Raw genomic sequence first — 15,581 nt, 5'->3', positions numbered from 1 at the left:
TTTCATGTTTTTATTTCTAAAGTATGACTATAAATCTCACTAATTGAAAACAATTCGAATTCAGAAATAATAGCTTCTATAGAGTGGGTCAGAATTAAAGGTTAGTTTAAGAAAGTTGTAGGAAAAAAATTAATTTTACAATCATTCTTAGACATTTTATACATATCAAATTTTATGCTTTTATTCCTGGTGTATGTAGAACAAGCCCAATTTGAATTAATGAAAAATATGATTAATTTTATTTTTATTTTTTATTTTATTTTCATTTATTTATTTATTTTTTACCAGGAGTGGTGGCACGCACCTGTAATCCCAAACACTTTAGGAGGCTTAGACGGGAGGATTGCTTGAGCCCAGGAGTTTGAGACCAGCCAGGGCAAGACAGTGAGACCCTGTCTCTACAAAACATTTTAAAATTAGCTGGGCACGGTGGCGTGCACCTGAAACTTCACCTTATGTAAAAGCTTGAACTGAGTGTTGGCACGTAGTAATTTTGGGTTACATTCCTTAATGAGCAGATGGAAATCTCATTAATAGTACTAAGTATTATTAGTATGCTAACTATATAATAATAAGTATTTCTAATACTCTAAGTTACGTAGATGCTTATTCAGGGTTTAATCATTATTGCTTCTCAAATAGTTAAAACTAGCAAAAGCCCTCTAAATGTTATTTCTATTGGTAATGCTACTTTTTTTTTTTTTTTTTTTTTTTTTGGGACAGAGGCCCTTAGGCTGGAGTACAGTGGCCCTATCTTGGCTCACTGCAACCTCCACCTCCTGGGTTTAAGCGATTCTCCTGCCTCAGTTTCCCGAGGAGTAGCTGGGATTACAGGCATGCACCATGACACCCAGCTAATTTTTGTATTTTTAGTAGAGACGGGTTTCCCCATGTTGGCCCAGGCTGGTCTCGAACTCCTGACCTCAAGTGGTCTGCCCGCCTTGACCTTCCAAAGTGCAGGTATTACAGGTGTGAGCCGCTATGCCCAGCCAGTATGATGCTACTCTTCAAATTATTTGGCCTTGAATGGAAAACAGTGGTCGTCTCTTTTGATCCCCTCACCCAGTGTTCTAGTGTGCCATTTACTTTACCCCCCTTTATCCTACTTATATTGTAAGTTGGAGGTGTCAGTATCATCTTTTTTTATAGGAGAGGGAACTCCTTGTCTAGCAGATTAATTGTGAACAGATCAAGGTGGCATATGGTAATCTGCTATCAAGAGATCTTTCCAGCCTTCTCTCCAGATACTCTCATTTTGATACCCTGTTGTTCAGGCAGACTGTACCATCATCCCTAGGGATCACCCTCTCATCACTGTGCATCAAATATCACATTCATGCCTGTGCTTCTCCTTTGCTCTTATTTATTTGATTCAAAGCATAACAGGGTCCTTCTTTGTCTGGCTTCCTCCCTTCTCAACTCCTGCAGCACTTAACATTATAATATACTAGCGTTATTTAAAAATACTTGCCGATGATCTATTTTACAGATAAGGAAATTGAGGCACAGATAAGTAGTTTACCCAGGGGCACAAACCTAATAAGTGCAGAAAACTGGTGCAGATATTGCTCTTATGGCTGTTCAGATTTGATGGAGGATAAATTGAATACAGAGAGAGACCATTTAAGAAGCTATTGTCATCATCTGGTAGATTGGGGCCTGAACTATGTTGATAATAATAGGAATGGACAGAAGATGGACAGGAAAAATAATTAGAGAATACCAAAAGGATTTGGAAATTGGATGTGAGTGTCAAAGAGGTAGATGGTGGGGTCTGGGGGAAATATTCAAATTACAATTTTTAATGGGGTATTGTGGTCAGGCTAGACCTCATTGAGAAGATTTTTTTTCTCTTCATACATTTAGTTTTAAACCTCACATTTGTCCCCAGCAGAACATTTGGGAATCAGTTAAAAGTGATTTCAGGTGGGAATAACCTGCAAGCTGTATAGTATCTCTTGTAAGAGATCTGGCACTGAGCGGTTTTCTTAGTGGTAAAATAGAGATGCTATATACCACATGAAAGAACAATGTTCTCATACAGTCTTTGTTGCATATGTTTTCTTATCCATTCCTTCAGGACCTATGGACTGCTTACAATATTCTTAATACTGTGTGGGCTCTGAGAAGCTGCAACTGACAAGGCCAACATGGTCTCTCTTCCCCGGGGATCTTAGAGTTTAGTAAGGGAGATTTACCATCATCAAACAATTAGTTAATTAAAACTGTAACAGATCTTACAAACGTGAAACCCAAGGATCTTGAGAACTGGAGAACCCAATCTGATTTTGGAGTTCAAGGAAACTCCAAGAGGATTTGACATGTTAGTTGAGTATTTCAGGGTAAGCAGCTTGCTTAAAGCAAACCAGCAATCAAGACCCTTTAACCCACACTATTGCCTTTCTTGTCTAAAGTTTTTATTTTACAGGCAAATATATTCAAAGGGTCAAGTTAGGAACATGCGTGTAATGGAAAGAAGTGGTGTTGGGAGTCAGGAGACTTGTGTTCTGTTTACTATCTGCTACTTTATGCATACAAGCAATTTAGCCTGGAGAGAGAATTCACCTTCTTATAAACCAGACTTCTAGGTCAGCTGTGTCTGGACTTAGTCCAGCTGTGTTTTCTGGCAGTTGTTTTTGTTATCCCCTGATCCCTGAATTCTGGACCAGCTCAACCAGAATTTCTTACAGACACCATTCATGTGATTTCTTGGTTGGCCCATCTTCTCAGGTCTCAGTGATGCTTCTGTTACTCTGAGCAATATTGAAGCCTTCTATCTAAAAGACATACCTTTCGTCTTTACCCTCTGCTTCTTTGATTTTTATTTTTTGTTGATAGAGTAGTAAGCCACTGTAAAATTTATATTTTAATGTGTGGCTTCATCCTCTTCCTCAGTACTTGTGAGACACCTCTTTTCAAATTTTTCTTTCTCAGCGCTGTAATTTATTAGGAGGTGTCTTTTTTAGTTTTATCTTTAATGGACACATAATTGTACACATTTATGAAGTGCAGTGTGGTGTTTTGATACTTTTATTCAATGCATATTGATCAAATCAGGATAGTTAGCGTATGTGTGACCTCAACATTTATAATTTCTTTGTGGTGAGATTGTTCAAAATCTTCTCTTTTAGTTATTTTGAATTTAATATATTATTGTTTATTCTAGTTACCATGCATACTGTGGAATGGAACCCTAGAACTTATTCCTCTTATCTTACTGTAACTTTGTACCTGTTAGCCTTTTTCCCATCCCCTTCACCCCACTACCCTTCCTAGGCTCTCTTAATCACTATTCAACTTGCTACTTCTATGAGATCAACTTCTTTAGATTACACATATGTTGAGATTATGTGATATTTGTCTTTCTGAGTCTGATTTATTTCACTTAAATAATGTCCTCCAGGCTTATCTATGTTGTCTCAAATGACATGATTTCATTCTTTTTTATGGCTGAATAGTACATTGTGTGAAATATACACATTTTCTTTATCCATTCATCTGTTGAGGGACACTTAAGTTGATTCCATATCTTGACTCTTGTAAATAATGCTGTGGTAAACATGGGAGTGCAGATATATCTTCGATATGCTGATTTCATATCCTTGAGATATGTGTCTGGTAGTGGGATTGCTGGATCATATGGTAGTTCCATTTTGAATTTTTTGAGGAACCGCCATAATTTTTCATAATGGCTGTACTCATTTACATTCCCATCAACAATGTATAAGAGTTCCCTTTTCTCTGCATCTTTGCCAGTATTTGTTATTTTTTGTCTTTTTGATAATAGCTATAATAACTGGGGTGAGACGATATCTCATTGTGGTTTTGATTTGCATTTCCCTTGTGATTGGTAATGTTGGGCTTTTTTTCATGTACTTGTTAGCCATTTGTATGTCTTCTTTTGAGAATTGTCATTCAGATCAGATCTTATGCCCATTTTTAAAAATCGAATTTTTCTTTTTTGCTATTGAGTTTTTTCTGTATTCTGGATATTAACAATCCCTTGTCAGATGCGTAGTGTGCAAATATTTTCTGTCATTCTGTAGGTTGTCTCTTCATTCTGTCGAGTCTTTTCTTGGCTGTGAAGAAGCTTTTTAGTTTGATAAAATCCCATCTGTCTGTTTTGTTTTGTTTTGTTTTTTGAGACGGAGTTTCACTCTTGTTGCCCAGGCTGGGGTGCAGTGTCGTGATCTTGGCTCACTGCAACCTCTGCCTCCCAGGTTCAAGCGATTCTCCCGACTCAACCTCCTGAGTAGCTGGGATTACAGGCACGTGCCACCATGCCCAGCTAATTTTTGTATTCTTAGTGGAGACAGGGTTTCGCCATGTTAGCCAGGCTGGTCTCGAACTCCTGACCTCAGGTGATCTGCCGCCTTGGCTTCCTGAAGTGCTGGGATTACAGGTATGAGCTACCGTGCCTGGCCTGTTTTTTGCTTTTGTTGTCTGTGCTTTTGAGGTCTTGTCCAAAGAAATCCTTGCCCAGACCAATGCCATAAAGCATTTCTCTTGTTTTCCTTTGGTAGTTGCATAGTTTCAGGTCTTACATTTAAGGCTTTAATCCATTTTGAGTCAATTTTTGTATATGGTGAGAAATAGGGATCTTGTTTCATTCTTCTGCATGTGGATATCTGGTTTTTCCAGCACACTCAATGTGTGTTTTTGGCACCTTTGTCGAAAATCAGTTGGCTGTAAATGAGTGGATTTATTTCTCTCTTTTTTTTAAAAAAAAATTTTTATTTCCATAGGTGTTTGGGGAACAGGTGGTATTTGGTTACAAGAGTAAGTTCTTTAGTGGTGATTTGTGAGATTTTGGTTCAACCATCAACCAAGCAGTATACACTGAACCCAATTTGTAGTGGGTGGATTTATTTCTGGGTTCTCTATTTCATTGGTCAATGTGTCAGTTTCTATGCTAGTACCATACTGTTTTGGTTACTATTGCTTTGTAGTATAGTAATTTACATTCTCACCAACAGTGTGTAAGAATTTCCTTTTCTTTGCATTCTTTTGAAGTCAGGTAGTATGTTGCTTCCAGCTTTGTTCTTTTTCTTTAGCATTACTTTGGCTTTTTGGGGTCTTTTGTGGTTCTGTAAGAATTAGAGGATTGTTTTTTCTATTTCTATGAAGAATATCAATGGTATTTTGATAGCAATTGCATTGAATCTATAGATTGCTTTGGGTAGTATGGACACTTTTAACAATTTTTTTCTTTTTCCTTTTTTTTTTTTTTCTTTTGGAGACAGAGTCTTGCTCTGTCACCCAAGCTGGAGTTCAGTGGTGTGTTCTCGGATCACTGCAACCTTGGCCTCCCAGGTTCAAGCAATTCTCTTGCCTCAGCCTCCAGAGTAGGTAGGATTACAGGCATGTGCCACTGCGCCTGGCTAATTTTTGTATTTTTAGTAGAGACGGAGTTTCACCATGTTGGCCAGTCTGGTCTCGAACTCCTGACCTCAAGTGATCTGCCTGCTTCGACCTCCCATGGTGCTGGGATTGCAGGCGTGAGCCACCATGTCTGGCCACAATGTTAATTCTTCTAACCCATAAACACAGTATATCTTTCCATTTATTTGTGTCCTCTTCAATTTTTTTCATCAGTGTTTTATAGTTTTCTTTGTAGAGATTTTTTACCTATTTGGTTAAATTTATTCCTATTTTATTTTTTGTAGCTATTATAAATGGGATTGATTTTAAAAAATTTCTTATTTAGGTAGTTCACAATTGGTGTATAGAAATGCTACTGATTTTTCTATGTTCATTTTGTATCCTGCAACTTTATTTACTAATCCTCACAGGTTTTTTATGGAGTCTTTAGGGTTTTCTATATGTAAAATTATGTCATCTGCAAACAAGGACAATTTAGCTTCTGCTTTTCCAGTTTGGATGCCCTTTATTCCTTTCTCTTGCCTAATCTCTCTGGCCAAGACTTTCAGTACTATGTTGAATAAAAGTGGTGAGAGTAGATATTCTTGTCTTGTCTAGATCTTAGAAAAAAAGCTTTCAACTTTTCTTCATTCCATATGATGTTCATTGTGTATTTGTCATATGTGGCCTTTATTGTGCTGAGATAACGAGGCACCTCTTTTCTCAGCCTTATAGACTGCTCCTCCAAACCAAAAATAGCGACAACAAGAGAGACTCTCATGGAGTATTCAGGCTGACCAGCGCTTTTCAGATCATGGCAAGCCAATGGCATGGCATGGCCTCACTTGCCTGAACAGTGATGCTCATCCTGTAATGAAATTGCTTGTTTCTTCTTAAGCATGGCAGTGCCATGACTTGAACATGGGAGGGCCAGCACTCAGTGAAATAGATATGTAGTGATGGTTGAGTCACTTCGTCTCTCTGAGCCTTAGTGTCTATTTTGTATAATGAAAGTTAAAATAGTTTATTTTGAGGAGATTAAATAAGATAATGTATATAAAAGGGCTACAGCTGAATCTGTACTAAGGGTCCACAAATGTTCGTGAGTTTTAAAAATCGATTCCAGATTTAACTATAGATTCAACAGCTATATATATATATATATATATATATATATATATATATATATATATAAAACAAACACTATGGTCCTACTTTCACAAATAAGCTATTATATTTATGCTATTACTTTCATAAATAGGTGATTATATTTATATAAACTAGGACCATATTGTTTGTTTTTCACTACCTCATTTGACCATGCAAGGCAGAAAATAGTGTGAGGAAAATGTCAGCATAGATCCAGATGTTTTACGCTTTTAAATTTGAACTAAAATCTTTCATGGAGCATCTGATTCCTGTGAGGCTGTTGGAGCGAGACATCCATTTTCCCTTTAATTCTCCCTTTTCCCTGCCACCCACAATTTAGAAATATTAAGTATGTTTTGGCTCAGATTGCATTAGTCAGACTGGTGGAAGAAACAGCAAGAACCAGGAGAAATCTTTCTATTTTAGCCCTTCTCAATGTTAATACGTCCAAAATAAATGAATCTTTGAAGTTAAATGCTATAGACTAACATTTTAAAGGCCCAAAAGATATAATCTCAAGTTTTGTATCAAGAAAGGAATTTAAAATAACAACTGGTCATTTAAAAATCACAATATTTAAAGGCCAGTAAATGTGGGGGAAAATATTCAGCTGCATTAGTAATAAAAAGAATATAAAATAAAATGTTGACATACTATTTTAGCAATACAATTGGCATTTTTTTTTAATGTAACAGAAAGAAAAGAGGAGGAGCGATGTTGAATAGGGCATCTTGTACAGGCTGATGAAAGTTTAAGTAGGCATAAGTTGCTCCTCGCAAAAGCAATTTAACAATATTTTTCAAGCGCTGTAGAGATGTTAATGCCTTTGACACAGTAATTCTACTTCTGGGAACATAGCCTAAGGAAATAATCAGGAATGCACATAAATATAACATCAGGAACTTTGTAACAACCTAAATGCCCAACAGTGGAGGATTGATTAAATGAAGTATGAAAATATATACAATGTGCTTTTCTGCCATTAAGAACAGCAAACTACTTGGAAAAATAATGATAGGAGAAAAAAGCTTGTAAAGTAATGTAAAGTGCAAAAAACAAATTATCATGAACTTAGTATTATGAAATATAATCTGTTTATACACATATTCTGTGTGTGTATATGTGTGTACACACGTGTGTGTGTGACAAGTTAAAAAAAAATCACAATAAAAGATTACCTCTAGGTGATGAGAGTGTTGGTGGTGTTTATTTTCTTCTTTGTATATTTTCCAAATACTTATGTTTATAATTAGAAAAAAATTCGTAATTTAAAAGTACATTACTTTAGAATACCTGGTACTGATACCACCACATGAAAACATAAGGAAAAAAAGTCTAATGGTAATTACAACAGAATGCCATCAGTGCTTTTGATAGAGTGGTGGGACTTGGTGGTGGTAGTGGTGGTTTTTGTTATTTTATTATTTAATTGATCTGTTAAATAATTGTACATATGTATGGGTACATAGTGATGCTTTGATACATATGGTGTATTGTGATCAGACCAGGGTAATTAACATACTCATCTAAAGCATTTATCATTTCTTTGTGTTAGGAACTTTCAATATCCTCCTTTCAGCCATTTGAAACTATATATTATTGTTAACTGTAGTCATCTTATAGTGCTATACAATAGCAGTTCTCAACTTTTTTGGCACCACGGACCGGTTTTGTGGAAGACAGTTGTATTAGTCCATTTTCACACTGCTGATAAAGACATATCTGAGACTGGGCAATTTAAAACAGAAAGAGGTTTATTTTGACTCACAGTTCCATCTGACTAGGGAGGCCTCACAATCATGGTGGAAGACAAGGAGGAGCAAGTCACATCTTATGTGGATGGTGGCAGACAAAGAGAGCTTATGCAGGGAAACTCCCCCTTATAATAGCTATCAGATCTTGTGAGACTTACTCACTGTCATGAGAACAGCTCGGAACGACCTTCCCCCATGATTCAGTTACCTCCTACCGGATCCCTCCCACAACACATGGGAATTCAAGATGAGATTTGGGTGGGGACATAGCCAAACCATATCATTCTGCCCCTGGCCCCTCCCAAATCTCATGTCCTCCCATTTCAAAACCAATCATGCCTTCCCAACAGTCCCCTAAACTCTTAACTCATTTCAGCATTAACTCAAAAGTCCACAGTCCAAATCTCATCCAAGACAAGGCAAGTCCCTTCCATCTATGAGCCTGTAAAATCAAAAGCAAGTTAGTTACTTCCTAGATACAATGGGAGTACAGGCATTGAATAAATACATCCATTCCAAATGGGAGACATTGACCAAAACAAAGGAGCTACAGGCCCCATACAAGTGCAAAATCCAGCAGAGCAATCAAATCTTAAAGGTCCAAAATGATCTCCTTTGACTCCATGTCTCACATCCAGGTCATGCTGATGCAAGAGGTGTGTTCCCACGGTCTTAGACAGCTTTGCCTCTGTGGCTTTGCAGGGGATAGCCCCTCATCTGGCTGCTTTCACGGCTGGCCTTGACTGGTGGCTTGTCCAGGTGCATGGTGCAAGCTGTCGGTGGATCTACCATTCTGGGGTCTGGAGAATGATGGCTCTCTTCTCGCAGTTCCAGTAGGCACTGCCCCAGGAGGGACTCTGTGTGGGGGCTCCAACCCCACATTTCCTTTCTGCACTTCCCTAGCAGAGGTGTCCCATGAGGGCCTTGCCACTGCAGCAAACTTTTGTCTGGGCATCCAGGCATTTCCATACATCTTCTGAAATCTAGGCAAAGGTTCCCAAACCTCAATTCTTGACTTCTGTGCACCCGCAGGCTCAACACTACATGGAAGCTGCCAAGGTTTGGGGTTTCCACCCTCTGAAGCAACAGCCCAAGCTATACTTTGGCCCCTTTTGGTCAGAGCTGGAGTGGCTGCGATGCAGGGCACCAGGTCCCTAGACTGCACACAGCATGGGGACCCTGGACCAGGCCCAGGATACAATTTTCTCCTGGGTCTCTGGGCCTGTGATTGAAGGGGCTGCCATGAAGACCTTTGACATGCCCTGGAGACATTTTCGTCATTGTCTTGGGGATTAACATTCAGCTTCTCCTTACTTATGCAAGTTTCTTCAGCCAACTTGAATTTCTCCTCAGAAAATGTTTTGTTTTTTTTTTCTGTCAAATTGTCAGCCTGTAAATTTCCCAAACTTTTATGCTCTGCTTCCCTTATAAACTGAATGCCTTTAACAGCACCCGAGTTACCTCTTGAATGTTTTGCTGCTTAGAAATTTATTCCACCAGATACCTAAATCATCTCTCTCAAGTTCAAAGTTCCACAAATCTCTAGGATGGGGCAAAATGCTGCCAGTCTCTTCGCTAAAATATAACAAGTCACCTTTGCTCCAGTTCCCAACAAGTTCCTCATCTTCCACCTCAGCCTGGACTTGATTGTCCATATTGCTATCAGGCTTTTGGTCAAAGCCCTTCAACAAATCTCTAGGAAGTTCCAAACTTTCCCACATTTTCCTGTCTTCTGAGCCCTCCAGACTGCTCCAGCCTCCGCCTTTGAACCAGATCCAAAGCCGCTTCCACATTTTTGGGTATCTTTTCAGCAGCACCCCACTCTACTGGTACTAATTTAGTCTATTAGTCTGTTTTCATGCTGCTGATAAAGACATACCTGAGACTGGGCAATTTATAAAAGAAGGAGGTTTAATTGGACTTACAGTTCCATGTGGCTAGGGAGGCTTCACAATCATGGTGGAAGGCAAGGAGGAGCAAGTCACATCTTACGTTGATGACGTCAGGCAAAGAGAGCTTGTGCAGGAAAACTCCCCCTTATAATAACCATCAGATCTCATGAAACTTACTCACTATCATGTGAACAGCATGGGAAGGACCTGCCCCATGATTCAATTACCTCCTACGAGGTCCCTCCCACAACACATGGGAATTCAAGAAGAGATTTGGGTGGACACACAACCAAATCATATGAGCGGTGTTTCCACAGACCAGTGTTTGAAATGGTTCTGGGACAAATCAAGCTCATTACATTTACTGTGTACTTTATTTCTATTATTATTACATCTGTAATATATAATGAAATAATTATGCAACTCACCGTAAGGTAGATTCAGTGGGAGCCCTGAGGTTGTTTTCCTGCAACTGGACAGTCCCATCTGGGGTTGATGGGAAACAGATCAGATCATCAGGCATTAGATTCTCATAAGGAGCACACAACCTAGATCCCTTGCATGGGCAGTTGACAATAGGGCTCATGCTCTTATGAGAATCTAATGTGGGCGCTGACCTGACAGGAAGTGGAGCTCAGGCAGTAATGCAAGTGATGGGGAGTGGCTATAAATATGGATGAAGGTTCGCTCACCCGCCCGCCGCTCACCTCCTGCTGTGCATCCCAGTTCCTCACAGGTACTGGTTTGTAGCTCAGGGGTTGGGGATCCCTGCCATAGAACACTAGAACTTATTCCTATAGCTATAGTTTTAATTTTGCTATAGCTATAATTTTGTTAGAGATTTGATGTTTTTAATATTTTTCTTTAATGTGCTTCTGTTGAGAATATATCTTATATTAGGAAAACAAATATAAATGTATTAAAATACTTTATAAATCTAGGTCATGTTTGAATGGAGGTAGCATTTCCAGCTGTTCTCTTGTGAGTGTGATCTATCTTGAGAATGATAAAAACTGTTAATAATGGTGGCAAATTATAGACATTTTCTCTACTCCTACAGAGATTCCTGAAATTCCAGAAAGCATTTCATTCTGTAAAGCACTGCAGGTAGCTGACTTCAGCGGAAACCCACTGACTAGGTAAGCTTTCTGCTTACTTTTCTATCTATAGTAGTAAGGATATCTTTTTTGAGAGCCAAGCAAAGAACACAGTCAGGTTAACCATCTTGGAGGTACCTAGATGGCTCACTATCTTTATCACGGATGGTTGACTTTCACAGATACTTCTTTATAAATAGCCCTGTACAATGAAAGGCACACTATTCTATTGATAGAAACCTCAAAGGATGTTGTAGGGATAAGGTGCAGCACAGCGAAGTGTACAAAACAGGATGAGGAGTGCATTTCTGAAGCAATGTGAAGAGTTGTAGTAGTTTATAAACCCCCATTGATCTGTCCTGTCTTGTGGGGTAAGGCAGGTTTCTAAACTCCCAGAGAGCTTACACCAGAGTTATCCAAGGAGAAAATCATATTACAGTTATTTTTTTGTACTCCAGTAATGAAAAGTGTTTACTATCTTTTTTTTTTTTTTTTTTTTTTTTTGAGATGGAGTCTCGCTTAGTCACCCAGGCCGGAGTTGTGTGGCACCATCTCAGCTCACTGCAACCTCCGCCTCCTGGGTTCAAGTGATTCTCCTGCCTCGGCCTCCTGAGTAGCTGGGACTACAGGCGTGCACCACCACGCCCGGCTAATTTTTGTATTTTTAGTAGAGATAGGGTTTCACCATATTGGCCAGGATGATCTCAATCTCCTGACCTCCTGATCCACCCACCTCAGCCTTCCAAAGTGCTGGGATTACAGGCCCGAGCCACCTCACCTGGCCATACTATCTTTTACTGTCTTAACTTTCCTCTAACTCTCCATTAAAAACGAATGAACATCAACAACAAGAAAAACAAAAACCTCCTATGAACATCATTATTTCTTTAACAATAGCTGTGGGGATTTCTTTGTTTTTGTTTTTGTTTTCCTTCAAATAAAGCTACTGTGTCAGTTTTACTACTTATTCCAGCTTTACCCTTCCTCGTATGACACAGTCTGTTACCCAGGCGTGGTTGAGTGGCATTGCTGTGAGCTGTTCCTTATGGCTCCTGGCTTAGTCATGAGTCCACTGACCACTGGCTTCCAGGCATCTTGTTAGTAGGATAACTGAATTGTGCCCGCGTGGCAATGCAGAGATAGCCCTTGGGTGTCTGTTTGAGATGCCTCTTTGGGCCAGGTGGGTCCATTTATAAGATTTCTCAAGAATCTGAAAGGAACCTCAGAAGAAATGCACTCTTCCCGTCCCTTCTTTTCTGTCTTTTCTCTTTTGATCTAGGAAAATTAAGATTAAACTAAAATTTCTGAGTCATCTCACCCACTTCAAAATTGTTTGGGACTTCTTGGGTATGGAGTGCTGGAGAATGCACTATTTCGTTTTATGTTTCCAATACCTTGTTATTGCCAATAAAGAAATGTGTTTTCTTTTTAAAACTTTTTCTGATTGTCCTCCTTTGAATTGTAGTGATTAAGTTACACGTAACATTTATTACTGAAGAATAGTAATCTAGTAAGCTATACTCCAATAGCTTTCTTACTTATCACTGTCCTTCCAACCTTATCCTCTTTCTCCACCGTCTTCCATTCAGCTGTCTCTTAAAACCTTTCTATAGCTCCCACCTCTGTAAGATAAAGTCAGAGCTCCTCCCTGTGCTATGTGAGCCTCTTCTTGCCCCTCCATCTGACCCTGGTCTGTCTCTCCATCTTCATTGACCTCAGTTGCCTGTGCTGGACGTCAGTCTCTGCTGTAATATAAAGTGCTTCTAGTTAGTTCATTTCATGCCTCTGTCTTCTTGACAGTACCGACCCTTTCACCTTCCTTAAGATGCAGTTTGAGCATCATACACATTTTCGGGAAGGCTTTCCCAGTTACTACCCACAGGCCCCTCCTCTGGGCTCCCGTAATGCTCTCTGTGTACTTTTTTCATAACACTTGAAGTTTACCCTTAAGTTATTTCTCTGACTAAGACTCCTTGACCAACCTGAGGAAGTTACTTGTATTCTTGGAATGGAGTAAGTGCTCAATAAATGTTTGTTGAACTGGACTAAGCTGAAGGCAGCTTACAGGGTTTGGCAAGCTGGGAAATACTCATTATGTTGCTGTTGAGTTTTTTTTAACCATTCAGTTGCTTCTTCCTTTTTTCTATTTTTTTTTTGATTTTCCTTTTCTAATGTCTGCTGACATTTGACTTTACTATTATTTCAGTTCTCTCTCAACTGGAGCACACCTAGATTGTGTGAGGCTTTACTGTTTTGTTTGTTTGTTTTAATTCTGGCTTTCTATTTGGCAGGTTTCTTAAGGTGAAGCCATTTTAATTTGGCAGGTGTGCTGTTTTTTTAAGATTTAAGATGATATCTGTGAGTTGAAGGGACCTTAAAAATGATTTAGTTTGGCTTACTTATTTTATGGCTCAAGAAACTGAGGCACATGTAGGTTAAATTACCTTTCAAGATCATACAGCTAATGAGTGGGAAGCTCGGACTGCAGTTCATTTCTCCTAACCTTGGGTCTGTACTTCCTTATCACCTCTGTACTAGTTTAGCTCTTGTGTTAATAGCCAGTAAAAAAGCACCTATTTAAATCAGCTATTTAAAACTATATTTTTCTTGTGTTTAAGAACATCTTAGCTAGTTTTTAAATTATAAAATGATATATACGTTCTGGTAAAAACTCAGGCAGAACAGATAATTTGCATCTTTTGAATTATGAGTAAAAATCTTACCTCTGTTAATTGTGCCTCAGAACAAATTCCAGTGATTATAAACATTCCAGTTAATACCCTGATCTTGCGGGTCTGGATTTGGTTTTGAAGTTTGGAATTAACCTATATTAAATATCAAACATAATGTTACATAGGCCTTTTTTTAAAGGAACCTAGAAAGATAAAAATGAAAGATTCTAATCTAGAGACCATCACTAAAGCCAGAAATCTCTCCCTCACTGAGAAAAAGTGATACTTATATGTTCTGTTGTCTTTGTTAGCAGATTTATGTTTAATAACCTTCAGCATTTTAAATGCAATGAGATCCTTTGCCTTTAGTTAGGTTTTCCCTTCCCTCCCTCAATATGGTAACCATAGAAATATTGAAACTAAACTTTCTTTGTAAATTTTAAATGATGATTTTATTTTGAAGCCTTGTTATTCTGTAGAGTTTAAGGAACATATAAAAAATATCCCTTTGTGTAGAACATAGTAAAACATAAAATTATTTCAAGTGGTTGGCAACTTAGGCCGGGCGCGGTGGCTCAAGCCTGTAATCCCAGCACTTTGGGAGGCCGAGACGGGCGGATCACGAGGTCAGGAGATCGAGACCATCCTGGCTAACACGGTGAAACCCCGTCTCTACTAAAAAATACAAAAAAAAAACTAGCCGGGCGAGGTGGCGGGCGCCTGTAGTCCCGGCTACTTGGGAGGCTGAGGCAGGAGAATGGCGGGAACCCGGGAGGCGGAGCTTGCAGTGAGCTGAGATCCGGCCACAGCACTCCAGCCTGGGTGACAGAGCGAGACTCCGTCTCAAAAAAAAAAAAAAAAAAAAAAAATAGAACTAAAAGAAAAATGTTAAGAAAGTAGCAATTGTCACGGTGGTTCACGCCTGTAATCCCAGCACTTTGGGAGGCTGAGGGGGGTGGATCACTAGGTCAGGAGTTTGAGACCAGCCTGATCAACATGGTGAAACCCTCGTCTCTGCTTAAAAATCCAAAAATCCCAGCTACTCAGGAAGCCAAGGCAGGAGACTAGCTTGAACCCGGGAAGCAGGGGTTGTAGTGAGTTGAGATCTTGCCACTGCACTCCAGCCTGGGCAACAGAGTGAGACTCTGTCTCAAAAAAAAAAAAAAAAAAAGGGAAGTAGCAGTTGTCTGTCAGTGGATCAATAAGTACTCCGTAGCTTTCCCCTAGGTATTATAAACTACAGGAAGAAAAATTATGCAGTAGCTGTCCTGTGTTTTATTATAATCTCAAGGACTGATGAAATTTTCTTTTTAGTTTCCGCTAATCAATAAAGTATTTTTACTCTTAGGCACTTTTAGCTGCAGCAGTAATTCATCATTTTCTTTCATAAAGTATTCAGTAGTCCCAACATTTTTTTTTGCCTTTGTTCTTAGAGCTTGCGTATCTTTCTACTTTATTTCTAGATCACCATAACAGTAAGTATTTATCATGCCCCTGTACATCTACTATGTATATGAAGTCTTTGTTTTTTCCTTACAAGTGTCTTATTTATAGGAAGACAAGGCAAACATGCCATATATAATGTCATTTTTAGGAGGTTATTTCAATTAGCACATAGAATAAATCATTATTATTTATGCTTGATATACACTATAC

The 15,581-nt window shown here is 38.9% G+C and overlaps 1 protein-coding gene across 2 annotated transcripts in view; it reads left to right on the top strand.

Moving 5' to 3' along the window:
* The window catches only part of LRRC1 (leucine rich repeat containing 1), a 129,418-nt gene that overhangs the window by 71,637 nt on the left and 42,200 nt on the right, over positions 1 to 15,581 (top strand). For both annotated transcript variants that reach the window (XM_045391055.3, XM_005552718.5), the window contains exon 3: positions 11,217 to 11,295. In XM_045391055.3, coding sequence (XP_045246990.1) covers positions 11,217 to 11,295 — 79 coding nt within the window. The remainder of the gene's footprint in view (positions 1 to 11,216; positions 11,296 to 15,581) is intronic.

Source organism: Macaca fascicularis, chromosome 4, assembly GCF_037993035.2.
Source record: "Macaca fascicularis isolate 582-1 chromosome 4, T2T-MFA8v1.1".
NCBI classification, from domain to species: Eukaryota; Metazoa; Chordata; class Mammalia; order Primates; family Cercopithecidae; genus Macaca; species Macaca fascicularis.
This window is presented reverse-complemented; position numbering and strand designations above follow the sequence as displayed.